General features: G+C 52.8%; 2 protein-coding genes across 3 annotated transcripts; one reads left to right on the plus strand and one right to left on the minus strand.

Annotated features, from left to right (window-relative positions):
* Positions 1-294: 294 nt before the first annotated feature.
* Positions 295-19,008, minus strand: GAS2L2 (growth arrest specific 2 like 2). The gene is made up of 9 exons (XM_038758853.1): positions 18,624-19,008; positions 15,678-15,895; positions 11,785-11,892; positions 8,142-8,238; positions 5,076-5,356; positions 2,446-3,558; positions 1,301-1,326; positions 937-1,070; positions 295-857 (listed from the first exon to the last, which is right to left on the minus strand). The coding sequence occupies exons 1-9, from the start codon at positions 19,006-19,008 to the stop codon at positions 295-297; spliced, it is 2,925 nt and encodes a 974-aa protein (XP_038614781.1).
* A 1,189-nt stretch (positions 19,009-20,197) lies between these two features.
* C17H17orf50 (chromosome 17 C17orf50 homolog) lies at positions 20,198-26,143 on the plus strand. Of its 2 annotated transcripts, none has more exons than XM_038759749.1 (4): positions 20,198-20,261; positions 22,304-22,664; positions 23,268-23,425; positions 25,993-26,143. In XM_038759749.1, the coding sequence occupies exons 1-4, from the start codon at positions 20,198-20,200 to the stop codon at positions 26,082-26,084; spliced, it is 675 nt and encodes a 224-aa protein (XP_038615677.1). In that variant the 3' UTR covers positions 26,085-26,143. The 2 variants fall into 2 exon arrangements, with proteins under 2 accessions (XP_038615677.1, XP_038615678.1); XM_038759750.1 differs by having other exon boundaries at positions 25,996-26,143.
* Positions 26,144-27,363: the final 1,220 nt, after the last annotated feature.

The raw sequence follows: 27,363 nt of genomic DNA on the forward strand, positions 1-27,363 counted from the left end.
ACTGTCCATTTTGTACCGATTTTGAGCTCACGATAACTTTCCCGCAGCGACGCCGGAGATCGGGGTCCCCGGGGCCGCCCCGGAGGGAGGGGGAGAGAAGACCCAACGACGCTTAGAGGCCGAGCCCACCGGGCAGCGTGGATATAAGTCGACCCCAGGCGGGGCTGGGGAAGGCCCTCCGGCCCGCGGCTTCTAGGGGAAGATGCCCGGTAGCCCTCGGCAGGCAGCTGCCTCGAAGGGCTGATGGATGGAGGCAGCGGAGCCCCGGGGAGGGCGCGGTATTTACTGGCTCCCTTAGGGGAGGGGGCCTTTCCCCTCGATCTGTTTATTCCCCAGCTTGGGTCGAGGGGCTCTTCTCATCCCTCCGTCCCGCAGCTTCTCTGCTAGGTAGAGCCGCCGGCTCCCTTGCTCTCGGGTCGGTTTTCCCAAGTCCTCGCCCTTCCTCACTCCCATGTGCCGCGTGACCTGGGCCCAGATGCTATCCTCCTCTGAGCCTCTGAAACAGGGATAAGGCTCCCCCTTTTTCCTCACCCGCCCCGGGGCTCCCGGAGGAAGGAAAGAGCGGGCGCCGTGGTTGAAACACAAGGGCTTGTGACCCCCGACCCCCGCCAGACCCCCCCGCTGCCGGAAGCACAGGCCACCCGCCGGTCCCTCGCGGCGGCGGCGGCCCGATCCTGCCCAGCTCGACCCGGGCACCCGAGGGTGGGTTAGGAGGAGGCCTTTCCCAGCGGGATGCCGGGACTTCTGTAATTCCGGAAGCCCGGGGCACAGACGCACATGCACAAAGAAACACGCGCCCTCCGGCCTTCTGCGGGCATCGCCGTGCCCCCCACCCACCCCCAGCCCTTCGTAGGCCCCTAAACGGGGAGAGCGTGAGGGTGAAGGGGCGTCGAGCTCTGGCCGAGCGGGCCGGGCCGCCCCCTCTCCGCCTCCCACCCGGGGCAGCTGGGGTGACCCCGGCCCCAGAAGATCCTCCAGAATGTATCACGCTGGATTTCCCTTCCCCTGCGCCCCCGCCCCTGGTTTTCCTGCCCCGGGGGGCTGGGAGGGTGCGTTGAGCCCGCACCCCGCTGTAATTGAGAGTCGGATTAAAATCAGGGAACGTTTTCCCTCGTTTCTGTACCGAGGCCTCTGTTCTCTCCCAAGGCGGGACCCCCAAAGTTCAAGGCCTCGACCCCGTGGGCTCACGGCCTCTCCTCCCCGTCCCACCCTGCGCCGTCTCCTTGGTAGGATTTGCGCCCAAACCCTTCCCGCTGGGCCCCTCCGTGGCCTTCCTGCCCTCTCTGGGGGGAAGTCTAACCTGAATCTGTTCTGCTGCAGTTTCAGCTGGGAATAACATCGATTGTGGCACTCATTAAGGGCTTAGGGCGTGCCAAGCGCTGCACTGGAACCGGGGTAGGTAAGCGATCGTCAGGTCCCACACGGGGGGCTCGCTGTCTAATCAATCAATCGTATTTCAATCAATCGTATTTATTGAGCGCTTACTGTGTGCAGAGCACTGAACTAAGCACTTGGGAAGTACAAGTTGGCAACATATAGAGACGGTCCCTACCTAAGCAGGAGGGAGAACGGGGATGGAATCCCCATTTTGCAGATGAGGTAACTGAGGCTCAGGGAAGCAAAGTAGCCAATGGAGCCTGCCTGTGAGCCAGATACAAGGGGAAGCAGCGTGGCCTAGTAGCTAGAGTCCGCTCCTGGGAGTCGAGAAGGTCGTGGGTTCTAATCCCGGCTCCGCCACTTCTCTGCTGTGTGACCTCGGGCAAGTCACTTGGCAGCGTGGCTCGGTGGAAAGAGCCCGGGCTCGGGAGTCAGAGGTCATGGGTTCTAATCCCGGCTCTGCCGCTTGTCAGCTGGGTGACTTTGGGCAAGTCACTTCACTTCTCTGGGCCTCAGTTACCTCATCTGTAAAATAGGGATTAAGACTGTGAGCCCCGTGAGGGACAACCTGATCACCTTGTAACCTCCCCAGCGCTTGGAACAGCGCTTTGCACATAGTAAGCGCTTAACAAATGCCATCATCATTATTCTTTGGGCCTCAGTGACCTCATCTGGAAAAGGGGGATGGAGACTCTGAGCCCTACGTGAGGCAGGGACCAGGTCCCACCCGATTTGCTTGTATCCCCACCCGGCGCTTGGTACAGTGCCTGGCACACAATAAGCGCTGAAAAATACCAGGTTCATTATTATTACGAGGGGGAATTAGGGGGACTGGCAGATTGGACTGGGTGGTGGGGGTCAGAGATTGGGTCTTGCCCCTTCTGAGCAGGGGCAGGGCATCCTCTGGGAAGACCCTGGGGGAGGCGTGGGGGGGACATGTGAGGACCCAGGAGGACCCTCCCTCCCAGTCCAGTAGTAAAGGCCACGTCAGGCCCTCGGGCCCCGTCCCTTCCAGCCGGGCCGCCTCGTCCGGTGTCCAGGGGTGGACTGGACCCGGCCTGTTCAGACCCAGGCCTCCTCGTCCTCATTTGGGGGCTCGGACCCGCTGCTGTCGGGCCCGGCGGCCTCCCCGGCTGAGGCCCCATCCGCCCCGCTGCCCGGCCCGGCCGACCTCCGGCCTCCGGCCCCACGCCCCCCGCCCCGGCGGAAGCCCACCGGGGTCGGGATCCTCGACGGTGGCCTCCCGGCCCGATGGTCCCGCCGGGGCCGGCCCCGGGGTCGCAGCTTCAGCTTGTAGATGGATGGGATGCGCTCGGGCTCGCGGAGGGTCCGGCGGGTCTTGTCCGGAGCCGGGCCTGGCCCCGGCCCTGGCCCTGTAGAAGCGCTGGGGGTCTCCAAGGAGGCCACAGTAGTCTCCCGGGAGACCCCTCCGCTGACTGCACCCTCTCCGGCCCAGTTTCTCCCCAAACTGTTGCCCTCCCCCTGGGCCCGGGCTACGGCCAACAGCGGGGGCAGCCCCCGGCTCAGCTCCTGGACCACGAGATCGTAGGGGGACCCCGGGCCGGGCACGTGGACACCGCTCTGGGGGGTCCCGGGGGCTCCGAGGGGGCAGGACGCCCTCCCCGGGTGGGCCTCGGCCGCCCTCATTCCCTGGGCCCGCACGTGGGCTGTGACCTCGGCCTCCGGGCGCCCAAAAGGTGCCCTCTCCAGGGACCCGGAGAACGGCCGTGGTGGGCCCCCTCGGTCACCAGGGCAACAGCCCGGCCTGGTCCTGCCCTTCAGTACCGGGGCAACTGAGAGGTGGGGGCTCTCCTCCTCCCCAGGGAAGGAGGGACGAGGGGACGAGACCGGCTTTTGGGGTCTCTGTGGGTGAGGGGGCCGCCCGGGAGTGGGGGGCTTACTGGAGGGCTTGGTGGCCCCCGGGGAGGGGGACCGGGTAAGGCTGGGGTCCCTGGGGAGAGGCGCTGCGGCCCCCTCCGCTTGCCCCCGGAAACCTCGCCCGGCCTCCGGGAGGACCGATTGGAGGGGAGGGGGCTTGGTCGGACTCGGGGGGCAGAGGGGACGAGGTGAGATGGCCTCCTGGGGGTCCCGTGGCCTCCGGGGCGTGGGGTCTCTCAGCCCGCAGCCCCTGGACTGGGAGAGTCCGGGGTCAGTGGGGGGCTGGGCCTGCTGGGACCTCGGCTGTGGGTTCGAGGGACCAGGGGCGTCGACGAGGCCATCTTCGAGAGGCGCTGGTTTCCGGGCTGGGGTCGCGGATCTTCCCCTCTCCCTATAACAAAAAAAAACCCCCGAGTCCTCGACCCGGACGATGCCTAGACGAGGTCATCCCCGCCATTCCCCTGCCTCCGGGAATGGCAGGGCCTACCCTAATTCAATCCGAAAGGTGGGGAGAAAGCAGGAGTCCCCCTGTTCAAAAAGACTCTGCGGTCCCCTGCTCCCTCTTAGGGTCAAGAAGTTTTCCCTCAGTCCAACCTAAATCCACCCCGCTGCAGCTTAAGCGCATTTCTGAAGCCCTGTATGGAGCTGGAAGACAGGTGTTCTCCATCCCCCGGTCAGAGCCCTGAAGGCGGTGAGTTTCAATCCTCAGTCTTTTTCAACCCTGACTAAAAGTAATAATAGTAGCGGTATTCGTTAATCGCTTACTGTGCATCAAGCACTGTTCTAAGCGATGGGGCGAATCCAAGATAATCGGGTTGGACGCATCCTGCCCAACTGGATAATCCGCCCAATTTTCCTTCTGATCCCAGAACGACTCTCGTCTGTATAATAATAATAATGATGGCATTTGTTAAGCGCTTACTATGTGCAAAGACTGTTCTAAGCGCTGGGGAGGATGCAAGATGATCAGGTTGTCCCTCGTGGGGCTCACAGTCTTCATCCCCATTTTACAGATGAGGGAACTGAGGCCCGGAGAAGTCAAGTGACTTGCCCAAGGTCACAGAACTGACAGTAATAATAATAATGATGGTATTTGTTAAGCGCTTACTAAATGCAAAGCACCGTTCTAAGCGCCGGGGAGGTTACAAGGTGATCAAGTTGTCCCACGTGGGGCTCACAGTCTTCATCCCCATTTTACAGATGAGGGAACTGAGGTCCGGAGAAGTCAAGTGACTTGCCCAAGGTCACAGAACTGACAATAATAATAATAATGATGGTATTTGTTAAGCACTTACTAAATGCAAAGCACCGTTCTAAGCGTTGGGAGGTTACAAGGTGATCAGGTTGTCCCACGGAGGGAGTTTTAATCCCCGTTTTACAGATGAGGTAACTGAGGCACAGAGAAGTGAAGTCACAGTCAATTCTAGACCGTAAGCCCACTGTTGGGTAGGGACCGTCTCTATATGTTGCCAACTTGGACTTCCCAAGCGCTCTGCACACAGTAAGCGCTCAATAAATACGATTGAATGAATGACTGGATGAAGTGACTTGCCCGAAGTCACCCAGCTGACAGTTGGCGGAGCCGGGATTTGAACCCCTGACCTCTGACTCCCAAAGCCCGGGCTCTTTCCACTGAGCCACGCTGCTTCTCAGTGTACGCCCGCCCCGACCCTTTCTCCAGCCCGATGGACGCGGTCCGGAGAATGGGGGGGAAAGGGGAGGAGAAAGGGGGCTCCCCTCTCCTCTGCCACGTGGCAGAGGAAGCCGAGTTGGGAAGGGGTGGAGACCCCACGCCCCCCACCCTGTTTGGACGCCGGTACCTTGTGGAGGGCGAGCCCGTCCTGGGCCCGGGCGATTCTCGGGCCCGTGAGGGCCGACGGCCTTGAGGGTCCGGGGAGGAAGGGGCGACCACGGCGGGGGGGGAGGCCGAGGCCTTGGGGAGCGTAGGTGGTCCAGGCCACGGGGGCCGGCGGGCTCTGAGCGCGACGGACGGTGACCGTGGGTGGCTGCCGTCCGTCGGGACGCCCGGGCCGTCGGCGGACTTCCACCTCGTGCTGGGCCGGCGCGGGCGGCGGGCTCTGGGGGCTCCCCGCTTTGTGGGCTGCCAATACAGAGCCCCCAGGGAAGGGGTGCAGAATCAGCCCCCTGCTTGCCCCCCATGCCACCCTAGGCCGGCGACGACCACGACGCCCGCCGTAAAAGTGTGAACCCCACTTGGGACAGGGCCCGTGTCCAACCTGATTTAATCGTATCCACCCCGGCGCTTCGAACAGTGCTTGGCATATAATAATAATAATGGCATTTATTAAGCGCTTACTATGTGCAAAGCACTGTTCTAAGTACCGGGGAGGTTACGAGGGGATAAGCTTGTCCCACGTGGGGCTCACAGTCTTCATCCCCATTTTACAGATTCATTCATTCATTCAATCGCCTTTATTGAGCGCTTACTGTGTGCGGAGCACTGGACTAAGCGCTTGGGAAGTACAGGTTGGCAACATATAGAGACGGTCCCTACCCAACAGCGGGCTCACAGGCTAGAAATGAGGTAACTGAGGCACAGAGAAGTGAAGTGGCTTGCCCAAAGTCACACAGCTGGCATATATATATATATGTATATTTATGGCATATATGGCATATATAGTGAGTGCTTAACAAATACCGTAATTATGATTATAATAATAATAATAATAATAATGGCATTTATTAAGCGATTACTATGTACCAAGCATTGTTCTAAGCGCTGGGGAGGTTACGAGGTGATCAGGTTGTCCCACGGGGGGCCCACATAATCCTAATTATATGATTATAATTCTCTCCTTTAGTTCAGACCTCAGTGTCCCTCTCCGGTCACTGGGTGCCGTCTGTTGGATATGCCCTATTGCGTCAGCTCAGGTTTCGGTCACCCAGTATCTCTGGGGAATAATAATAATAATAATAATAATAATAATAATAATAATGGTGGCATTTATTAAGCTCTTACTATGTGCAAAGCACTGTTCTAAGCACTGGGGAGGTTACAAGGTGATCAGGTTGTCCCACGGGGGGCTCACAGTCTTCGTCCCCATTTTCCAGGTGAGGGAACTGAGGCCCAGAGAAGTGAAGTGACTTCCCCAAAGTCACACAGCTGGCATATATAGTGAGTGCTTAACAAATACCGTAATTATGATTATAATTATCTCCTTTAGTTCAGACCTCAGCGTCCCTCTCCGGTCACTGGGTGCCGTCTGTTGGATATGCCCTATTGCGTCAGCTCAGGTCTCGGTCACCCGGTGTCCCTGGAGAATAATAATAATAATAATAATGATGGCATTTATTAAGCTCTTACTATGTGCAAAGCACTGTTCTAAGCGCTGGGGAGGTTACAAGGTGATCATGTCGTCCCACAGAGGGCTCACAGTCTTCATCCCCATTTTCCAGATGAGGGAACTGAGGCCCAGAGAAGTGAAGTGACTAGCCCAAAGTCACACAGCTGGCAGTTGGCGGAGCCAGGATTTGAACCCACGATCTCTGACTCCAGAGCCCGGGCTCTTTCCACTGAGCCACGCTGCTTCTCCCCTCCTCAAAGTTCAGGGCTGGGGGTGGTCTTTCCTTTTCCCTAAAAAGTCCTCCCGCCACCTTGACGGGTGGGCCCTGCCCCTCTTTGAAGTCTCCCCCAATTTGGGGGCTGGGGATGCCCCGGGGGCTGGGGGGTGGTCTTTCCATTCCTCCTGGACAGCCTTCCTCCTCTCCCCCAACTCCACCTTTAGGGGTGGGCCATGCCCCTCTTGGGAATACTAATAATGATGAGGATGGTATTTGTTAAGCGCTTACTGGGTGCCAGGCACTGTACTAAGCGCTGATCTCCCCCAATTTCGGGGCTGGGGATCTCCTGGCAGGGGGAATATCGTGGCTCAGTGGAAAAAGCCCGGGCTTTGGAGTCAGAGGTCGTGGGTTCAAATCCCAGCTCCGCCACTTTTTTTTATGGTATTTGTTAAGCGCTTACTATGTGCAAAGCACTGGGGAGCTTACAAAGTAATCAGATTGTCCCACGTAGGGCTCACAGTCCTCATCCCCATTTGACAGTTGAGGTAACTGAGGCCCAGAGGAGCTAAGTGACTTGCCTAGGGTCACCCAGCTGACAATTGGCGGAGCCGGGATTTAAACTCATGACCCCTAACTCCAAAGCCTGGGCTATTTCCATTGTTATCAGCTGTGTGGCCTTGGGCAAGTCGCTTCACTTCTCTGGGCCTCATTTCCCTCATCTGTCAAATGGGGATGAAGACTGTGAGCCCCACGGGGAACAACCTGATTATCTTGTATCTACTCCAGCGCTTGGGACGTAGTAAGCACTTAACAAATACCAACATTATTATTATTATTATTATTATTATAATCCTCCCGCCCCCTACACCACTTTCAGGGGTGGGCCCTGCTTCCCTTGGGGACAGGGATCCCTGGGTCCCCGGCTTATCTGCTTGGCCCCGATCCGGCCTTCCGTGGCCTCCCCGCAGGCCCATGTCTCCCCGTCCCCGGCCCCCCGAAAGGAGAGGAGGGACGACCTTGGGCGGAGGGGAGAGAAGACCTCAGTATATAGTGAGTGCTTAACAAATACCGTAATTATGATTATAATTATCTCCTTTAGTTCAGACCTCAGCGTCCCTCTTCGGTCACCGGGTGCCGTCGGTTGGATATGCCCTATTGTGTCAGCTCAGGTCTCGGTCACCCGGTGTCCCCGGAGAATAATAATAATAATGATGACGGCATTTATTAAGCGCTTACTATGTGCAAAGCACTGTTCTAAGCGCCGGGGAGGTTACAAGGTGATCATGTCATCCCACGGAGGGTTCACAGTCTTCATTCCCATTTCTCCCCCATCTCGGGCGCGGGGGAGATAGAGGGAAACTCACAGAGGGAGGTGCAGCGGCAGGGATCGTGCTTGTCTAAGTAATGGTCCAGGGTGTCCCAGCCGCCCCCAATGCGCACCATCACATGGCTCCGCAGGATCTAAAGGGGACATAATAACGATAATAATAATAATAATGATAATAATAATAATAATGATGGCATTTGTTAAGCGCTTACTATGTGCAGAGCACTGTTCTAAGCGCTGGGGGGGAATACAAGGTGATCAAGTTGTCCCACGTGGGGCTCACAGTCTTAATTCCCATTTTACAGATGAGGGAACTGAGGCTCAGAGAAGTTAAGTGACTTGCCCAAGGTCACACAGCAGATACGTGGCAGAGCCGGGATTAGAAATTCATTCATTCATTCAATCGTATTTAGTGAGCGCTTACTGTGTGCGGAGCACCGGACTAAGCGCTTGGGAAGTCCAAGTTGGCAACATCTAGAGACGGTCCCTACCCGACAGCGGGCTCACGGTCTAGACGGGGGAGACGGGCAACAAGACGTGTTAACAAAAGAAAATAAATAGAATAAATAGGTACAAGTAAAATTAATAGAGTAATAAATCTGTACGGACATATAGCCAGGAGCTGTGGGGAGGGGAAGGAGGTGAGGCGAGGGGGAGAGGAAGGAGGGGGCTCAGTCTGGGATAAAGAGGTGAGAGAGACGTGAAGGATGAGAGAAGAGAGATGAGATAGAGACAACCTGATCACCTTGTAACCTCCCCAGCGCTTAGAACCGTGCTTGGCACATAGTAAGCGCTTAATAAATCCCATCATTATTATTATTATTCTCTGGGCCTCAGCTCATCTGTCAAATGGGGATTAAGACTGTGAGCCCCCCGTGGGACAACCTGATCACCTTGTAACCCCCTCCAGCGCTTAGAACCGTGCTTTGCACATAGTAAGCGCTTCATAAATGCTATCATTATTGTTACTATTATTTATGATAGATAATTTAAGGACCTGTACATACGTGCTGTTGGGTTTGGAGGTGAGGCGAATAGCTGAGCAATCAATCAATCGTATTTATTGAGCGCTTACTGTGTGCAGAGCACTGGACTAAGCACTTGGGAAGTACAAGTTGGCGACATATAGAGACGGTCCCTACCCAACAGTGGGCTCACAGGCTAGCTGATAATAATAATAATAATGATGATGGCATTTGTTAAGCGCTTACTATGTGCAAAGCACTGTTCAAAGCGCTGGGGGGGGGGATACAGTGTGATCAAGTTGTCCCACGTGGGGCTCACAGTCTTAATCCCCATTTTTACAGATGAGGTAACTGAGGCTCAGAGAAGTTAAGTGACTTGCCCAAGGTCACACAGCAGACTTGTGGTGGAGTGGAATTCGAACCCATGACCTCTGACTCCAAAGCCCGGGCTCTTTCCACTGAGCCACGCTGCTTCTCTAGAAGATGTCCAAAGGTCACAGATTGAAGGGCACGGATCTGCCCCAAGACCCTGTCCTTTGGGGTGCCACCAAGGACCCCAGAGACCTTCCACCTCCCCTGCAAATCCCCCACCAGGGTCCCCTCCCTCAAGTCTAGACGCCATCCCTCTTCCCTAGAGAACCAGCGCGGCCTAATAGGTAGATCCTGGGCCTGGGCATCAGAAGGACCCGGGTTCTAATCCCGACTCCGCCGCTTGTCCGCTGGTTGCCCTTGGGCCAGTCACTTCACTTCTCTGGACCTCAGTTCCCTCATCTGTAATAATAATAATAATAATAATGATGGCATTTATTAAGCGCTTACTATGTGCAAAGCACTGTTCTAAGCGCTGGGGCGGAGTTACCTCATCTGTAAAATGGGATTAAAACTGTGAGCCCCCCCCCCCCCCCTGTGGGACAACCTAATCACCTGTATATATGTTTGTACATATTTATTACTCTATTTTATTTGTACATATTTATTCTATTGATTTTATTTTGTTTATATGTTTTGTTTTGTTGTCTGTCTCCCCCCTTCTAGACTGTGAGCCCGCTGTTGGGTAGGGACCGTCTCAACTTGGACTTCCCAAGTGCTTAGTACAGTGCTCTGCACACAGTAAGCGCTCAATAAATACGATTGAAAGAATGAATACAAGTAATGAGCCCGTTGTTGGGTAGGGACCGTCTCTATATGTTGCCAACTTGGACTTCCCGAGCGCTTAGTACAGTGCTCTGCACACAGTAAGTGCTCAATAAATACGATTGAATGAATGAATACAAGGTGATCATGTTGTCCCATGTGGGGCTCACAGTTGTAATCCCCATTTTACAGATGAGGTGAACCCACGGTTGGGTAGGGACCGTCTCTAGATGTTGCCAGTGTGTACTTCCCAAGCGCTTAGTACAGTGCTCTGCACACAGTAAGCGCTCAATAAATACGATTGAATGGTTGAATGAATGAATGAATGCCATCGTTATTATTCTTATCTCTCTTTCTCTCTCCCCTTTGTCTCTCTCCATCTCTCTGCTCACTATCTTTCATCTCTCTGTCTCTCTTCATCTCTCTTCTCTCTTTCATCTCTCTCTCTCCCCTTTGTCTCTCTCCATCTCTCGGCTCACTGTCTTTCATCTCTCTCTCCATCTCTCTTCTCTCTGTTTCATCTCTCTCTCCCCTTTGTCTCTCTCCATTTCTCTGCTCACTATCTTTCATCTCTCTCTGTCTCTCTCCTCTCTGTTTCATCTCTCTCTCCCCTTTGTCTCTCTCCATCTCTCTGCTCACTATCTTTCATCTCTCTCTGTCTCTCTCCTCTCTGTTTCATCTCTCTCTCCCCTTTGTATCTCTCCATCTCTCTTCTCACTATCATCTCTGTCTCCATCTCTCTTCTGTCTGTTTCATCTCTCTCTCTCCCCTTTGTCTCTCTCCATCTCTCGGCTCACTATCTTTCATCTCTCTGTCTCTCTCCATCTCTCTTCTCTCTTTCATCTCTCTCTCCCCTTTATCTCTCTCCATATCTCAGCTCACTATCTTTCATCTCTCTGTCTCTCTCTATCTCTCTTCTCTCTTTCATCTCTCTCTCTCCCCTTTGTCTCTCTCCATCTCTCTGCTCACTATCTTTCATCTCTGTCTCTCTCCATCTCTCTTCTCTCTGTTTCATCTCTCCCCTTTGTCTCTCGTCATCTCTCTGCTTGCCATCTCTATTTATTCTATTGATTTGATTTTGTTAATATGTTTTGTTTTGTCGTCTGTCTCCCCCTTCTAGACTGCGAGCCCGCTGTTGGGTAGGGACCGTCTCAGTATGTTGCCAACTTGTACTTCCCAAGCGCTTAGCCCAGTGCTCTGCAGTAAGCGCTCAATAAATACGATTGAATGAATGAGGCCCAGAGAAGTGACGTGACTTGGCCAAAGTCACCCAGCTGACAAGTGGCGGAGCAGAGATTTGAACCCATGACCTCTGACTCCAAAGCCCGGGCTCTTTCCACTGAGCCCTGCTGCTTCTCACAGTAAGACCGTGAGCCCCATGTGGGATGGCGACTGTGTCCAACTGGATTACCTCGCCCACTCTAGCGCTCAGTACAGTGCCCGGCACGTCGTTGGCGCTTAGCAAATACCAATAAAAAAAATAGAGGCCTCAGCCCCTTGTTGGGCTCCCCAACTCTCAGGGTCCAGGGGTGGGGAAAGGGACCCCCTCCCACCCCAAAGTTTGGGACGGGGTGGTCTCACCCTGATGAAGATGAGGGTGCTGGAGTCCCCCACGCGATATTTTCCCTCCGACACCTTGACCATGGCGAACTGGACGGGACAGGTGCAGCGGCTCACCAACTTCTGGACCTGGGGGATAATAATAATAATAATAATAATGTCGGTATTTGTTAAGCGCTTACTATGTGCAAAGCACTGTTCTAAGCGCTGGGGAGGCTACAAGGTGATCAGGTTGTCCCACGGGGGGCTCGCAATTTTAATCCCCATTTTACAGATGAGGTAACTGAGGCACAGAGAAGTTAAGTGACTTGGCCAAAGTCACACAGCTGACAGTTGGCAGAGCTGGGATTTGAACCCATGACCTCTGACTCCAAAGCCCAGGCTCTTTCCACTGAGCCACAGTAGTGGGGAGGACGGGTGGACGTTCAAGACCCCCCTCCCCAGACCCCCCCCCAACCTCAGCCTGCTCCGGTCCTTTCCCAAACCATCGCCCCCCAAGAAGATTAAGTCGCCAAGGGGTCTTGGATTGGAAGCCCATCCCCATGGCAAAAAAATCTGGGAGGGGGCCGGATGATGATGGTATTTGTTAAATAATAACAATGATAGCATTTATTAAGCGCTTACTATGTGCAAAGCGCTATGCTGAGCGCTAAGGAGGTTACAAGGTGATCAGGTTGTCCCACGGGGGGCTCACAGTTCCAGATGAGGGAACTGAGGCCCAGAGAAGTGAAGTGACTTGCCCATTTTACAAATGAGGAAACTGAGGCCCAGAGAATAATAGACTGTGAGCCCACTGTTGGGTAGGGACTGTCACTAGATGTTGCCAACTTGGACTTTCCAAGCGCTTAGGACAGTGTTCTGCACACGGTAAGCACTCAATAAATACGACTGAATGAATGAATGAATGAATAATAATAATAATGATGATGGCATTTGTTAAGCGCTTACTCTGTGAAGTGACAATAATAGTAGTGATGGCATTTATTAAACGCTTACTATGTGCAAAGCACTGTTCTAAGCGCTAAGGAGGTTATAAGGTGATCAGGTTGTCCCATGGGGGGCTCACAGTCTTAATCCCCATTTTACAAATGAGGGAACTGAGGCCCAGAGAATAATAATAATAATAATAATAATAATAATAATAACGGCATTTGTTAAGCGCTTACTATGTGAAGTGACTTAATAATAACAATAGTGATGGCATTTATTAAACGCTTACTATATGCAAAGCACTGTTCCAAGCGCTAAGGAGGTTACAAGGTGATCAGGTTGTCCCACGGGGGCTCACAGTCTTCATCCCCATTTTCCAGATGAGGGAACTGAGGCCCAGAGAAGTGAAGTGACACGCCCAAGGTCACACAGCAGACAAGTGGCGGAGCTGGGATTCGAACCCATGACCTCTGACTCCCAAGCCCGGGTTCTTTCCACTGAGCCATGCTGCTTCTCAGCGGCCTAGCGGATGGAGGCCCGGTCTAGGAGTCCGAGGGCGTGGGTTCTAATCCCGGCTCTGCCACACGTCTGCTGCGTGACTTTGGGCAAGTTACTTAACTTCTCTGTGCCTCAGTTACCTAATCTGTAAAATGGAGATTAAGAATGTGAGCCCCCCGTGGGACAACTTGATCAACTTGTATCCTCCCCAGTGCTTAGAACAGTGCTTTGCACCATAGTAAGCGCTTAATAAATGCCATCATCATCATTCTTATTATTAGAACAGTGCTTTACACATAGTAAATGCTTAACAAATGCCATCCACAGTATTATTATTATTATTACAGTTCCTGGCACATAATAAGATCTTAACAAATACCATTATTATTATTATTATTATTCTCTGGGCCTCAGTTCCCTCATCTGTCAAATGGGGATGAAAACTATGAGCCCCCCATGGGACAACCTGATCACCTTGTATCCTCCCCAGTGCTTAAAACAGTGCTTTGCACGTAGTAAGCGCTTAGCAAATGCCATCCTCATTTTTATTATTATTACTATTACGGTGCCTAGCACATAATAAGTGCTTAACAAATACCATTATTATTCTCTGGGCCTCAGTTCCCTCATCTGTCAAATGGGGATGAAAACTGTGAGCCCCGCATGGGACAACCTGATCACCTTGTATCCTCCCCAGCGCTTAGGACAGTGCTTTGCACATAGTAAGTGCTTAACAAATGCCATCCTCATTATTATTATTATTATTATTATTATTATTATAATTACAGTGCCTGGCAATAATAAGCGCTTAACAAATACCATTATTATTATTATTATTATTCTCTGGGCCTCAGTTCCCTCATCTGTCAAATGGAGATTGAGACATGTATAATAATAATAATAATAATAATAATAATAATAATAATAATGATGGCATTTTATTAAGCACTTACTATGTGCAAAGCACTATGTACTAAGGACTGTATCCACCCCAGCGCTTAGTACGGAAGCAGCGTGGCTCAGTGGAAAGAGCCCGGGCTTTGGAGTCAGAGGTCGTGGGTTCAAATCCCGGCTCCGCCACTTGTCAGCTGTGTGACGTTGGGCAAGTCACTTCTGTGGGCCTCAGTTCCCTCATCTGTCAAATGGGGATGAAGACTGTGAGCCCCTCGTGGGACAACCTGATTACCTTGTATCTACCCCAGCGCTTAGAACAGTGCTTTGCACATAGTAAGCGCTTAACAAATCCCAACATTTTTATTATTATTACGGTGCCTGGCACGTAGTAAGGGCTTAACGAACACCGTCATCACCGTCATAATTAGTAATAATAATAATAATAATACTGAATATTATGATTCATTCATTCAATCGTATTCATTGAGCGCTTACTGTGTGCAGAGCACTGTACTAAGCGCTTGGGAAGGACAAATCAACAACATACAGAGACGGCCCCTACCCAACAATGGGCTCACGGTCTAGAAGCGGGAGCAGATCAACAAAATGATCTGTTGGCTCACGGTACATGCCCTACATAAGGCTCACACAGTCTTAATCCCATTTGGCAGATGAGCTAACTGAGGCACAGAACCATTGCCCAAGATCACACACGAGGTGGTGAAGCAGGGATTAGAACTCAAGTCTTCACCCCGAGGCCCATGTTCTTTCCACTAGGCCACTTTGCTACCCTTTAGTAATAATAATAATAATAATAATGGCATTTATTAAGCGCTTACTATGTGCATGCTCTTTCCACTAGGCAGCGTCGCTACCCTTTAGTAATAATAATAATAATAATAATGGCATTTATTAAGCGCTTACTAAGTGCATGCTCTTTCCACTAGGCCACATCGCTACCCTTTAGTAATAATAATAATAATAATAATAATAATAATGGCATTTATTAAGCGCTTACTATGTGCATGCTCTTTCCACTAGGCCACGTCGCTACCCTTTAGTAATAATAATAATAATAATAATAATGGCATTTATTAAGCGCTTACTATGTGCATGCTGTTTCCACTAGGCCACGTCGCTACCCTTTAGTAATAATAATAACAGTAATGGCATTTATTAAGCGCTTACTATGTGCATGCTCTTTCCACTAGGCCACGTCGCTACCCTTTAGTAATAATAATAATAATAATAATGGCATTTATTAAGCGCTTACTATGTGCAAAGCACTGTTCTAAGCGCTGGGGAGGTTACAAGGTGATCAGGTTGTCCCACGGGGGGCTCACAGTCTTAATCCCCATTTTACCGGTGAGGGAACTGAGGCCCAGAGAAGTCAAGTGACTTGCCGAAAGTCACCCAGCTGACAATTGGCGGAGCCGGGATTTGATCCCGTGACCTTTGACCCCAAAGCCCGGGCTCTTTGCCACTGAGCCACGCTGCTTCACGACCAATGTGGAATTCTGGGGCAGGATGAAACATTCAATGCAGGGGCCACGCAAAAGTATTTTAATTTCGGGGTGGGTGGGGGTCCTCACTATCTGGTCCAGGTTGTGGAAGTGGCAGGGTCGGCGCGGAGGGGGGTCCGGGTCCGGCTGGGGCCTCAGTTCTTCCTCGATCTCCGCCTCCATCTGCACCAGGGTGGGGGCCGCCACCCCAAGCCGTGCCCCCTGCCTTGCCAGCTCCAGGAGGCACAGCACCACCTGCTTCTCGTTCTTCCGCATCACCAGGTCATCCGTCTCGAACATCAGCACCTCTGCCGGGACCGGACCGGGGGTGGTCTTCCTCAGGGGGGTCCGGCCTGCCCCCCGCCCACCCCGGCGGCCACCCCCGTTACCAGGGAGGCTGCCCAGCTGGGTAAGGGGAAGACTGGGGAGAAGCAGAGAGGCAGGCCGTCTCCTAAGGACAAGGAGGGACTGCGTCCGCAGCAGGAGGGATTGAGGTTAGACTCAATAATAATAACAATTTTGGTATTTGTTAAGCGCTTACTATGTGCAAAGCGCTGTTCTAAGCGCTGGGGAGGATACAAGGTGATCGGGTTGTCCCACGTGGGGCTCACAGTCTTCATCCCCGTTTTGCAGATGAGGTCACTGAGGCCCGGAGAAGTGAAGTGACTTGCCCAAAGTCACCCAGCTGACAAGCCGCAGAGCCGGGATTTGAACCCATGACCTCTGACTCCAAAGCCCGGGCTCTTTCGGGCGCCCTTCCTTCCTTCCTTCCCTTCGTAGACTGTGAGCCCGCTGTTGTTGGGTAGGGACCGTCTCTCTATGTTGCCAACTTGGACTTCCCAAGCGCTTAGTACAGTGCTCTGCACACAGTAAGTGCTCAATAAATCAATCAATCGTATGTATTAATATTTATTAATATTTATTATATACGTATATATATTAATATATATATTAATTCCCTGACTCTTCTGGGACTCGGAAGCCCCCATCAATCAATCAATCGTATTTATTAATATTTATTAATATTTATTATATATATATTAATATTTATTAATACGATTGATTGATTGATGGGGGCCTCCGAGTCCCAGAAGAGTCCGGGAGGAGAAAGGGTTGGGCGGGTGGACTCTCTGGGGGCAAACCGGACTTGTAAATTCTGCATTGAATGACCCTTGGAAGGCTCTGCACGCGTCCCCCACTTCCCGCCGTCGGCGGGCACGACGGGGCTGGACGAGGGGGGCCGGTGGGGAAAGGGAGTCTAACCTCAGTCCCCCCAATCCTCGCCCGGAGAAGGGGCCCGAGGAAAGAGCCCACCAGGGGCTGGAGGAGGCCGCGGCCAGGGCGGGCTGAAACGCGGCCTAGTGCGGCCTGTCCCTCTGCCACGCTCAGAACAGTGCTTGGCACATAGTAAGCGCTTAACAAAGACCATTATTATTATTATTATTGGGGTGGTGGGGCCCCGGGGGTGGAGGGAGGGACCTCTGCCGTCCTAGCTACCCGAGGAAGGGATGTGCCAGTGTGATAGACAGCTAAGCCCCATGCTCAGAACAGTGCTTGGCACATAGTAAGCGCTTAACAAAGACCATTATTATTATTATTATTGGGGTGGTGGGGCCCCGGGGGTGGAGGGAGGGACCTCTGCCGTCCTAGCTACCCGAGGAAGGGATGTGCCAGCGTGATAGACAGCTAAGCCCCACGCTCAGAACAGTGCTTGGCACATAGTAAGCGCTTAACAAAGACTATTATTATTATTATTAGTAGTAGTAGTAGTAGTATTATTAGGGTGGTGGGGCCCGGGTGTGGAAGGAGGGACCTCTGCCATCCTAGCTACCCGAGGAAGGGATGTGCCAGTGTGATAGACAGCTAAGCCCAGAGCCAAGTGGGTGGGTGGGTGTCTTTTAGACTGTGAGCCGACTGTTGGGTAGGGACTGTCTCTATATGTTGCCAATTTGTACTTCCCAAGCGCTTAGTACAGTGCTCTGCACACAGTAAGCGCTCAATAAATACGATTGATGATGATGATGTTTTGGAGGGAGGGCCAGGCCTCAGTGGGCTTGTTTGTGTGTCTGTGTGTTTGTGTGTGTTTCTGTGGGAGAGGGCACCAGGGCCCGATCAATCAATCGATCAATCGTATTTATTGAGCACTTACTGTGTGCAGAGCACTGTACTAAGCGCTTGGGAAGGACAAGTTGGCAACATATAGAGACAGTCCCTACCCAACAGTGGGCTCACAGTCTAAAAGGGGGAAACAGAGAACAAAACCAAACATCCTAACAAAATAAATAGAATAGATATGTACAAGCAAAATAAATAAATAAATAGAGTAATAATTATCATCATCATCATCAATCGTATTTATTGAGCGCTTACTGTGTGCAGAGCACTGGACTAAGCGCTTGGGAAGTACAAGTTGGCAACATATAGAGACAGTCCCTACCCAACAGTGGGCTCACAGTCTAAAAGGGGGAGACAGAGAACGAAACCAAACATCCTAACAAAATAAAATAAATAGAATAGATATGTACAAGTAAAATAAATAAATAGAGTAATAATTATCATCATCATCATCAATCATATTTATTGAGCGCTTACTGTGTGCAGAGCACTGGACTAAGCGCTTGGGAAGTACAAGTTGGCAACATATAGAGACAGTCCCACCCAACAGTGGGCTCACAGTCTAAAAGGGGGAGACAGAGAACAAAACCAAACATACGAACAAAATAAAATAAATTAGAACAAAACATGGAGACAGGCGTCAACGCCATCAGAATAAACAGACAGCATGCTTCCCAAGCGCTTTAGGCCGGTGCTCTGCACCCAGTGAGCGCTCACTAAATACGACTGAATGAATGAATCATGAAGAAAAGAAATGCGTGGAAAATAAATGGACTAGTAAAGGAATTCTGCCTTTCCCTTGGGAAGGAGGGATGCCGGCCCGATGCCACTGGGTGTGTTTGTGTGTTGGGGTGGCGCGATCCCCGGGGGAGGAAATGAGGCCGGTGGGTCGGGGGTTAGGGGGTCGTCGGGGGCGGCTACCTCGGATGCCCATCTCCTCCCGGCACCAGCCGATGAAGTTGGAGACGTTATCCCGGGCCTGGAAGGTGCCCGGCCGGGCCTCCGGGTTGCAGCTGACCCCGCGGCGGGGCCGGCGGAGGCCGGGGCCCGGGGTTCCGGGGGCGAGGCCGGCCCGGGCCACCCGGGTGACGTGGTTGGCGTGGTGGCACAGCACCCGTCCGGTGGCCAGGACGTCCAGGAAGTTGTCTTTGTCGACGCGCAGCGGGTACAGGCCTCGCAGCCACTCGGCCAAGTCCTCCTTCACCGCCGCCACGTACTGGGAGCTCGACGCGAAGGCCCGCGGCCCACGTGGCCACGCCGGGGGCACGGGGGGCAGCGGCCCGGCCCACGCCGGTGCCCCCCACATCTCCCCTCCGGGCCCAGGGCCTGGTGCCCGAGCCCCAGCCCGCCGGTCCTGCCCGGCTCGGCCCCCTTCTCCTTGGCGACCGGCCTGCTACAAACCGCCCGGCTAACCCGGCCCTGCCTGGACTTGCCCGACGGGAGGCCGGGGGGTGGGGGCAGCGCCCAGAGAAGAAGGGGGGACCCCAATTACCCCCCCAAAAGGGGCAGAGCATATGGCTGCTGTTATCGACAAGTAGGGTGCCAAATAGGTTAATCGGTGTCAATCGGCCGCAGGGTTCGTGTACCCAACGTGGTGACGCAGACAGTAATAACGGCAATTATTAAGCGCTTACTATGTGCAAAGCACCGTTCTAAGCGCTGGGGAGGTTACAAGGTGATCAAGATTGTCCCCCCGGGGGGGCTCACAGTCCTCACCCCCATGATTGATTTATTACTCTATTTATTTCACTTGTACATATCTATTCTATTTATTTTGTTGGTATGTTTGGTTTTGTTCTCTGTCTCCCCCTTTTAGACTGTGAGCCCTCTTTTGGGTAGGGACTGTCTCTATATGTTGCCAACTTGTACTTCCCAGGCGCTTAGTACAGTGCTCTGCACACAGTAAGCGCTCAATAAATACGATTGATTGATTTATTACTCTATTTTACTTGTACATATCTATTCTATTTATTTTATTTTGTTGGTATGTTTGGTTTTGTTCTCGTCTCCCCCTTTTAGACTGTGAGCCCACTGTTGGGTAGGGACTGTTTCTATATGTTGCCAACATGTACTTCCCAGGCGCTTAGTACAGTGCTCTGCACACAGTAAGCGCTCAATAAATACGATTGATTGATTGATTTTACAGATGAGGGAACTGAGGCCCGGAGAAGTGACTTGCCCAAAGTCACCCAGCTGACAAATGGCGGAGCCGGGATTTGAACCCCTGACCTCCGACTCCAAAGCCCGGGCTCTTTCCACTGAGCCACGCTGCTTCCCGGTGACTAGCCAGCGCTTAGAACGGTGCTTTGCACATAGTAAGCGCTTAACAAATGCCATTATTATTATTATTACTATTATTAGAGGGGAAACGGGTGTAGTGAGCGGGTGAGTGAGCCCACCATCCCCCCCTGGGATGCCCTTTGACCCCCAGGGTGCTCCATCCCGTGTGACCCAACAGGAGGATGGCACGGTTGCCCAGCAACCGAGGTGGCACGATGGGGGTGGTCTCGGGTTCCCACAGGCCCCCGAGACCTCTCTCCGCAGGGATGGATCAGCAAGGTTAGAGCTCGCCAACGGGGCAGCCCATCCAGCGGTGCTATTTAGTGAGCGCTTCCGCCCCATCCTGAGCGCTGGGGAGCCTACACCGCAACAGAGTTGGCCTCCCCTTCCCGGCTCCTGCTGGTAGAGAAGCAGTGTGGCCCAGTGGAAAGAGCCCGGGCTTTGGAGTCATTCACTCATTCATTCAATCGTATTTATTGAGCGCTTACTGTGTGCGGAGCACTGGACTAAGCGCTCGGGAAGTACGAGTTGGCCAACATTCATTCATTCATTCATTCAATCGTATTTATTGAGCGCTTACGGTGTGCGGAGCACTGGACTAAGCGCTTGGGAAGTACCAGTTGGAGGTCATGGGTTCAAATCCCGGCTCCGCCAGTTGTCGGCTGGGTGACTTTGGGCCAGTCACTTCACTTCTCTGGGCCTCTGTTCCCTCATCTGGAAAATGGGGATAAAGACTGTGAGGCCCATGAGGGACAACCTGATCACCTTGTAACCTCCCCAGCGCTTAGAACAGTGCTTTGCACATAGTAAGTGCTTAATAAATGCCATTATTATTATTATTATTATTGCACCACAACAGAGTTGGCCTCCCTTCCCGGCTCCTGCTGGAAGAGAAGCAGTGTGGCTCAGTGGAAAGAGCCCGGGCTTTGGAGTCATTCACTCATTCATTCAATCGTATTTATTGAGCACTTACTGTGTGCGGAGCACTGGACTAAGCACTTGGGAAGTACCAGTTGGAGCTCATGGGTTCAAATCCCGGCTCCGCCAGTTGTCAGCTGGGTGACTTTGGGCCAGTCACTTCACTTCTCTGGGCCTCAGTTACCAAATCTGTAAAATGGGGATTAAGACTGTGAGCCCCCTGTGGGACAACCTGATCACCTTGTAACTTCCCCAGCATTTAGAACAGTGCAATGCACATAGTAAGCGCTTAATTAATGCCATCATTATTATTATTATGTTACAGTCTAGAGCCGTGGCTTCCTTGCCCCCAATACCTTACACACCTGTAATTACGATAAAAGGCGATTATTATGCTGTTGGTTAAGCGCTTACTATGTGCCATTCATTCATTCAATCATTCATTCAATCGTATTTATTGAGCGCTTACTGTGTGCAGAGCACTGGACTAAGTGCTTGGGAAGTACAAGTTGGCAACATATAGAGATGGTCCCTACCCAACAGCAGGCCTCACAGGCTAGAAGATGTCATTCAATCGTATTTATTGAGCGCTTACTGTGGGCAGAGCACTGGACTAAGCGTTTAGGAAGTACAAGTTGGGCTGTACTAAGCGCTGGGGTGGGTTAGAGAAGCAGCGTGGCACAGTGGAAAGAGCCCGGGCTTTGGAGTCAGAGGTCATGGGTTCAAATCCCGGCTCCGCCGCTTGTCGTCTGGGTGACTTCGGGCGAGTCACTTCACTTCTCTGTGCCTCAGTTCCCTCATCTGGAAAATGGGGATGAAGACCGTGAGCCCCCCGTGAGACAACCTGCTAATAAGAATAATAATAATGATGGCATTTATTAAGCGCTTACTATATGCAAAGCACCGTTCTAAGCGCTGATCACCTTGTAACCTCCCCAGTGCTCAGAATGGTGCTTTGCACATAGTAAGCGCTTAATGAATGCCATTATTATTATTATTGTTGGGTAGGGACTGTCTCTATATGTTGCCAACTTGCACTTCCCAAGCGCTTAGTACAGTGCTCTGCACACAGTAAGCGCTCAATAAATACGATTGATTGATTGATTGATTGATTATCAGAACCTCTGTCGGGTAGGGACCGTCTCTAGATGTTGCCAACTTGGACTTCCCAAGCGCTTAGTCCAGTGCTCTGCACACAGTAAGCGCTCAATAAATAGGATTGAATGAATGAACCCGGGTCCCCCCGGCTCCCGGGCCCGGGCTCTGATCGCTTACGTTGCCAACTTGTACTTCCCAAGCGCTTAGTACAGTGCTCTGCACACAGTAAGCGCTCAATAAATACGATTGATTGATTGATTGATCGCTTCTGGGCCGAACTTTTCCTTTCTCCGCCCGACGCCCAGACCTGACCAGCCTCCTGCGAATGGAGGAGGGAAGGGACGAGGACCCTCTGGAGCTGGAGGGCGAGGAGGAGGAGGAGGACGAGGAAGAGGAGGAGGAGGAGGAGGGAGAGGAGGAGGAAGAGGAGGACGACGAGGAGGACGAGGGCGAGGAAGAAGAGGCAGACGCGGAAAGGTGGCCGGGGGAGCCGGCCAAGTCAGGAAAGGACTCAGAGGACACCGTGTCTTACCTGCCCCTGCGTCAGGCGTCCAGCACAGAGGAGGGGGCGGAAGCGGAGCCGACGCTGAGGCGCTCGGAGAGCAGTTTCTGGACCTGGTTTTCCCCCCTCAGCCTCCTCTCCGGCCTGGGCGCCGCCTCCGACAGGTACAATCAATCAATCAATCAATCAATCGTCTTGATTGAGTGCTTACTGTGTGCAGAGCACTGTACTAAGCGCTTGGGAAGGCCAAGTTGGCAACACAGAGAGACGGTCCCTACCCAACAGTGGGCCCACAGTCTAGAAGGCTGCGAAGCCAGGGGTCCCGGCCCTAGCTCCATCCGTTCGGGCGGGGTCGTATCTCTTGGGAAGCAGCGTGGCTCAAGTGGAAAGAGCATGGGCTTTGGAGTCAGAGGTCACGGGTTCGAATCTCGGCTCCGCCACATGTCTGCTGTGTGAACTTGGTTAAGTCACTTCACTTCTCTGGGCCTCAGTGACCTCATCTGTAAAATGGGGACTGTGAGCCCCCCGTGGGACAACCTGATCACCTTGTAACAGCCCCAGCGCTTAGAACGGTGCTTTGCACATAGTAAGCGCTTAATAAATGCTATCATTATTGTTATTATTATTGAGCACTGACGTGTGCCCAGCACTGTACTAAGCGCTCAGGAGAGGTCAACAGGGCGACGCACAGACACATTCCCCGCCGCCGTCCGCGTACGGCTTCGCGCCTGACCTCCCGGGGCCGGTCCGACCCCTTCCGCCTCCAGGAAGAGGTCCCCCCCGGGATCGGAGCTGTGCTCCCTGGAAAAGCCGAGACCCCCCGGCCGCATCTGCCCCCGCTGCGAGATCCTCTTCTGCAGGAAGTGCGAGACCTTACACAGCGACCCGGCCTACGTGGACCACTGCGTGCTGGCTCACGGCGAGGGTGAGGACGAGGGCCCGGGCGGGCGTGGGCATTCAGTCAGTAGCCGGTATCTGGTGACTGTGAGCCCACTGTTGGGTAGGGACCGTCTCTATATGTTGCCAACTTGTACTTCCCAAGCGCTTAGTACAGTGCTCTGCACACCGTATGTGCTCAATAAATACGATTGATTGATTAATGAGTGCTGGACTAAGCGCTTGGGAGAGTCCGACAGGACAGACCCATTCCCTGCCCACGACTAGCTCAATAATAATAATAATGTTGGTATTTGTTAAGCGCTTACTGTGGGCCAAGCACCGTTCTAAGCGCCGGGGAGGTTACAAGGTCATCAGGTTGTCCCCCGGGGGGCTCCCAGTCTTCACCCCCATTTTCCAGAGGAGGGAACTGAGGCCCAGAGAAGTGGATTCACCCAAAGCTAAGTGGCAGAGCCAGGATTCGAACCCGTGACCTCTGACTCCAAAGCCCGGGCTCTTTCCACTGAGCCATGCCGCTTCTCTAGTTTACAGTCTAGAGGGGGAGACCGACGTGACCAGTAAGAAATACAGGACGGATGCGGGCGTGAGCGGTGTGGGGCGGGGAGGGGGCATTCGGGACGACGCAGAGGGGAGTGGGAGACGAGGAAAAGTGGGGCTTATTCATTCGTTCATTCAGTCATATTTATTGAGCGCTTACTGTGTGCAGAGCACTAGACTAAGCGCTTGGGAAGTCCAAGTTGGCGACGTATAGAGACGGTCCCCCCCAACAGTTTGTGAGCCCGCTGTTGGGTAGGGACTGTCTCTCTATGTTGCCAACTTGGACTTCCCAAGCGCTTAGTACAGTGCTCTGCACACAGTAAGCGCTCAATAAATGCGATTGAATGAAAGAATGAATGAATGAATGAACAGCGGGCTCACAGTTGGGGAAGGCCTCTCGGAGGAGACGGGCCTCGGACGTGGGGGTGAGGAATTGTCTGTACTTGTACTTAACTTGTACTTCCCAAGCGCTTAGTCCAGTGCTCTGCACACAGTAAGCGCTCAATAAATACGATTGAATGAATGAATGAATGAATGAATGAATGAATGAACAGCAGGCTCACAGTTGGGGAAGGCCTCTAGGAGGAGACAGGCCTTGGACGTGGGGCAGAGGAATTGTCGGTGGGATTGTACTTGTACTTAACTTGTACTTCCCAAGCGCTTAGTACAGTGCTCTGCACACAGTAAGCACTCAATAAATATGATTGAATGAATGAATGAATGAATGAATGAACAGCAGGCTCACAGTTGGGGAAGGCCTCTCGGAGGAGACAGGCCTTGGACGTGGGGCAGAGGAATTGTCTGTGGGATTGTACTTGTACTTAACTTGTACTTCCCAAGCGCTTAGTACAGTGCTCTGCACACAGTAAGCGCTCAATAAATACGATTGAATGAATGAATGAATGAATGAACAGCGGGCTCACAGTTGGGGAAGGCCTCTCGGAGGAGACGGGCCTCGGACGTGGGGGTGAGGAATTGTCTGTGGGATTGTACTTGTACTTAACTTGTACTTCCCAAGCGCTTAGTACAGTGCTCTGCACACAGTAAGCGCTCAATAAATACAATTGGATGAATGAATGAATGAATGAATGAATGAATGAATGTACAGCAGGCTCACAGTTGGGGAAGACCTCTAGGAGGAGACAGGCCTTGGACGTGGGGCAGAGGAATTGTCGGTGGGATTGTACTTGTACTTAACTTGTACTTCCCAAGCGCTTAGTACAGTGCTCTGCACACAGTAAGCGCTCAATAAATACGATTGAATGAATGAATGAATGAATGAACAGCGGGCTCACAGTTGGGGAAGGCCTCTCGGAGGAGACGGGCCTCGGACGTGGGGGTGAGGAATTGTCTGTGGGATTGTACTTGTACTTAACTTGTACTTCCCAAGCGCTTAGTACAGTGCTCTGCACACAGTAAGCGCTCAATAAATGCGATTGAATGAATGAATGAATGAATGAACAGCGGGCTCACAGTTGGGGAAGGCCTCTCGGAGGAGACGGGCCTTGGACGTGGGGCAGAGGAATTGTCTGTGGGATTTTTACTTGTACTTAACTTGTACTTCCCAAGCGCTTAGTACAGTGCTCTGCACACAGTAAGCGCTCAATAAATACGATTGAATGAATGAATGAATGAATGAATGAATGAATGAATGAACAGCAGGCTCACAGTTGGGGAAGGCCTCTTGGAGGAGACGGGCCTTGGATATGGGGGTGAGGAATTGTCTGTGGGATTGTACTTGTACTTAACTTGTACTTCCCAAGCGCTTAGTACAGTGCTCTGCACACAGTAAGCGCTCAATAAATACGATCGATTGATTATCTGGAGTTCCAGGCCAGAGGCGGGACGTGGGCGAGGGGTTGGCGGCGAACGAGGTTGGCATCAGACGAGCAATGATTTTGGGCCCAACACGGCGTCCCCCCCAAGCCCCCACGTTGATGCTACCCACTGGGCGACCCCCTCCGTGCCTCAGTTACCCCGGGGGTGGTGGGGATGGAGTGGGGGTCCGCTCTGGGGTCCGGGTGATGGGGGTGACTGTGCCCTTTCACCCCTCACCAGCAGCAGAGCTCGATGTGCCATCGTCCCGGGCCTCGGCGGCCGAATCCCAGACGGCAGAGTGGCCGGGTTTGGGAGGAAACGAGTCGCCCTGATCGTCCTGTTCACAGGACACCCCCCCAAGACCGTCCAATAAAGTCCCACCTCTCCCCAGGTCTCCGATCCTGGCTTCAGCATAAAGACGGGCGGCACGGGCGGTTCTATAGTTCATTCATCCACTCAGTCGTATTTATTGAGCGCTAGCAGTGTGGCTCTGTGGAAAGAGCCCGGGCTTTGGATTCAAATCCCAGCTCCACCACTCGTCAGCTGTGTGACTTTGGATGCCTCAGTTCCCTCATCTGTAAAATGGGACCCCCCCGTGGGACAACCTGATCACCTTGTGAGCTCCCCGGTGCTTAGAACAGTAGTAAGCGCCTAATAAATTCCATTATTATTATTATTACTGTGTGCAGAGCACTGTAGCTTGGGTGGCCCGGGCCCCAAGTTGCCCACGACCAATCAATCAATCAGTCGTACTTATTGAGCGCTTACTGTGTGCAGAGCACTGTACTAAGCGCTTGGGGAGTACAAGTTGACCACCGGTTCAGAGCTGCAGGAGCTATTATAACAGCGCTGATTGTTAATAATAATAATAATAATAATGGCATTTATTAAGCGCTTACTATGTGCAAAGCACTGTTCTAAGCGTTAATCACCCCGGCATTTATTAGACACTGCGCTGAGCGCCGGGGTGGAGGCAATACAATCAGATCAGACCCAAGCCCTGTCGCTCAGTGGAAAGAGCCCGGGCTTTGGAGTCAGAGGTCATGGGTTCAAATCCAGGCTCTGCCAATTGTCAGCTGTGTGACTTCGGGCAAGTCACTTCTCTGGGCCTCAGTTCCCTCATCTGTAAAATGGGGGTGAAGACTGTGAGCCCCATGTGGGACAACCTGATCCCCCCAGCGCTTAGAACAGTGCTTTGCATATAGTAAGCGCTTAACAAATACCAAAAAAAAAGGGGGCTCACAGTCTAAGAGGTAGGGAGGGTGGGTATCTTACCCCCTTTGGGTCGACGAGGAAACGGACGCTCAGAGAGGCGAGGCGACTCACCTAAGGTCACACAGCAGGCCCGTGGAGGAGCCGGGACTAGAACTCGGGGCTCCCGGGCTCCGGTCTCGTGGGGGTCCCGCTTGGTTTCCTGTCTGCATCCTGGGCCTGGGCCCGTGGGCGCTGGAAATGGACCCGCCCCACGTCCAGCTCCCCGCTCAGGAATCTCCGCTATTCCCAAGGCCCCATTCCAGAACGCAAGGAATGCCAGGCGCACAGCTGGCCACGCTCAGTGGAGAATGAGGCTGTTGTCGGCACTGACCTCAAGTTGGGTCCCCTCGAGAGCCT

This window comes from Tachyglossus aculeatus, chromosome 17 (genome assembly GCF_015852505.1).
Source record: "Tachyglossus aculeatus isolate mTacAcu1 chromosome 17, mTacAcu1.pri, whole genome shotgun sequence".
In the NCBI taxonomy this organism is placed as follows: Eukaryota; Metazoa; Chordata; class Mammalia; order Monotremata; family Tachyglossidae; genus Tachyglossus; species Tachyglossus aculeatus.

Excerpts from the sequence above, each read along its gene's own strand:
- GAS2L2 (XM_038758853.1), bottom strand. The coding sequence starts at position 19,008 with ATGTGGGGGGCACCGGCGTGGGCCGGGCCGCTGCCCCCCGTGCCCCCG. Across the intron at positions 8,239-11,784 it reads GCACCCTCATCTTCATCAGG|ATCCTGCGGAGCCATGTGAT; the intron begins GTGAGACCACCC and ends TGTCCCCTTTAG. Across the intron at positions 1,327-2,445 it reads ATGAGGACGAGGAGGCCTGG|CTGAAACTGCAGCAGAACAG; the intron begins GTCTGAACAGGC and ends TGTTATTCCCAG.
- C17H17orf50 (XM_038759749.1), top strand. The coding sequence starts at position 20,198 with ATGGGGGTGGTCTCGGGTTCCCACAGGCCCCCGAGACCTCTCTCCGCA. Across the intron at positions 22,665-23,267 it reads CTGGGCGCCGCCTCCGACAG|GAAGAGGTCCCCCCCGGGAT; the intron begins GTACAATCAATC and ends TTCCGCCTCCAG. Across the intron at positions 23,426-25,992 it reads CGTGCTGGCTCACGGCGAGG|CAGCAGAGCTCGATGTGCCA; the intron begins GTGAGGACGAGG and ends ACCCCTCACCAG.